General features: G+C 43.9%; 1 protein-coding gene across 1 annotated transcript in view; it reads right to left on the bottom strand.

The window, feature by feature from the left end:
- The window catches only part of LOC109964454 (msx2-interacting protein), a 20,341-nt gene that overhangs the window by 8,247 nt on the left and 10,398 nt on the right, over positions 1-1,696 (bottom strand). Inside the window, 1 exon segment of the mRNA XM_020607751.1 lies at positions 1-1,690. Within this exon segment, the coding sequence (XP_020463407.1) occupies positions 1-1,690 (1,690 nt within the window).

Genomic DNA, 1,696 nt, shown 5'->3' with positions numbered 1-1,696 from the left:
TTCTGGCTCTATGATAGAGTCTGTTGTTTTAGGTGATGGCAGCAGTTGTTGGTCTTTAACAGGTGCTTTTTCTACTTTGTTCTCATCAATCAGTATGGCATCTCCTTTTGCTTCTTGTTGGTGTTGGCTTTTATTCTTCTGTTGTTGTAGTCGTGTGAATTCCAAAAAACGACTATGGAAAAGAACAACTGGACCTGTGTCAAGCTCACCATCTACTGTCCCTTGCTGACCAGGATGTTGGTTTTCTGAATGCTCAGGTTCTTCATACTTGCGTTCCAAGTGTTGAAGTCGTCTGGAGTCCAGCTCAAAGACCGCACTGTGAAGAAAGCGGGAGGCAAATAGTTCCCTGCGTTCCTGTTCCTCCGGCTTAGGGTCGTCCTTCCTGTCATCAAGTTTGTCTTCAGATCCACTTCGAATCTTTTTCTTTTTCATGTACCAGGAAGGTGTAGGTCTTGGTGTTGATTCTACTTTCTCAGTATCTTTTCTGGTGCGGAAACTTGCAAAGTGAGAATCATAATCTAAAAATGACCAATTATCCTCTCTGGACGATGAGAGCGATTTAGCACGCTCAAGCAGAGCTTTTGTATCAGGTGTGATGGTCTGGTCAAGTGCAAAGGAGTAGAATTTGTTCCTTTCGAGCTGTGCTTGTTTGGGGTCTGAAAACCTGTCAACCCTTGGCCTCTCAGAAAAAGGCATTGATGTTGAAGGCACAGGAGAGTGGGGTTTGGGGTCTCTGTCCTCTTCAGAGTCAGATCGTACTTCCCCTGGCTCCAAGTCATGCCAAATACCATATTCCAAACGCTTGCGAGTGTGAATGTTTTTACTTGGACTTCGAGAAAAGTTGAGGTCAGGTAACATGTCTTGTTTAACTCTGCTCTCCCAACGCTTTTGTTGCTCTTCTTCCCCACTAAGTAAAGGAGTGTTGGGCTTGTTTACTTGTGTGTTATGTGGCCTTTTGACTAATAGTTCCAAATCCGAGTGAATGTTTTCATCATTTCTACTTAATTCTTTCTGAGAATGATCTACAAAGTCCTCATCTGTTGGATGAGAGAACTGCTGATGTCCGGGGGAGGAGGTGTTGTTCCAGTCAGGGTCTTCACTTTTTTGCCTAAAACTCCTGTAGATGCGCTCTCTCTTTATCCCCGAGTCAGTATCAAACTGGTCTAGTTTCTTTAGTTTGTGAGATGGGAAGTTATCTGTGACATCCTCAGGCGGTTTACCAACTTCATGCACAAGACTGCGATGTTCCAAGTCCTCTGCTTCACTTACTTGAGGACTTCCCGATTTGTCAGGTTTGTCAGACTCACGCTGCTGTTGCTGCAAACGTCTATTTTGCTCCATTTGTTTGCGGTAACTCTGTGATAGGTCAATGTCAACATGGTCTTCCTTGGTCTTTGCACTTATGTCAGTGTCAGAATTCTGACTACCAAATTTGAAAGTAGAAAGGTGTTCTTGTTCTCTTGTGCTGCTCTGGTCTAGAATCCCTTCATGTGAAAATCTTCTGGATGAAGAGTGAGCTGAATGTCGTTTCGAGTCCAGTGGATCCAAAGATCCCTCTGATTTCTCACTTTGTCCTCTAACATCCTCTTGACAATCCTTCTGATTGCCACTTTTATCAGGTTTGAGTCTTGAATCTCTCCGTTGTGAATCTTTGTGCTTGTCAGTGTCCGACTCTTTCAAATATGTGGCACTGGCA

This window comes from Monopterus albus, unplaced genomic scaffold, assembly GCF_001952655.1.
Source record: "Monopterus albus unplaced genomic scaffold, M_albus_1.0 scaffold89.1, whole genome shotgun sequence".
NCBI classification, from domain to species: Eukaryota; Metazoa; Chordata; class Actinopteri; order Synbranchiformes; family Synbranchidae; genus Monopterus; species Monopterus albus.
This window is presented reverse-complemented; position numbering and strand designations above follow the sequence as displayed.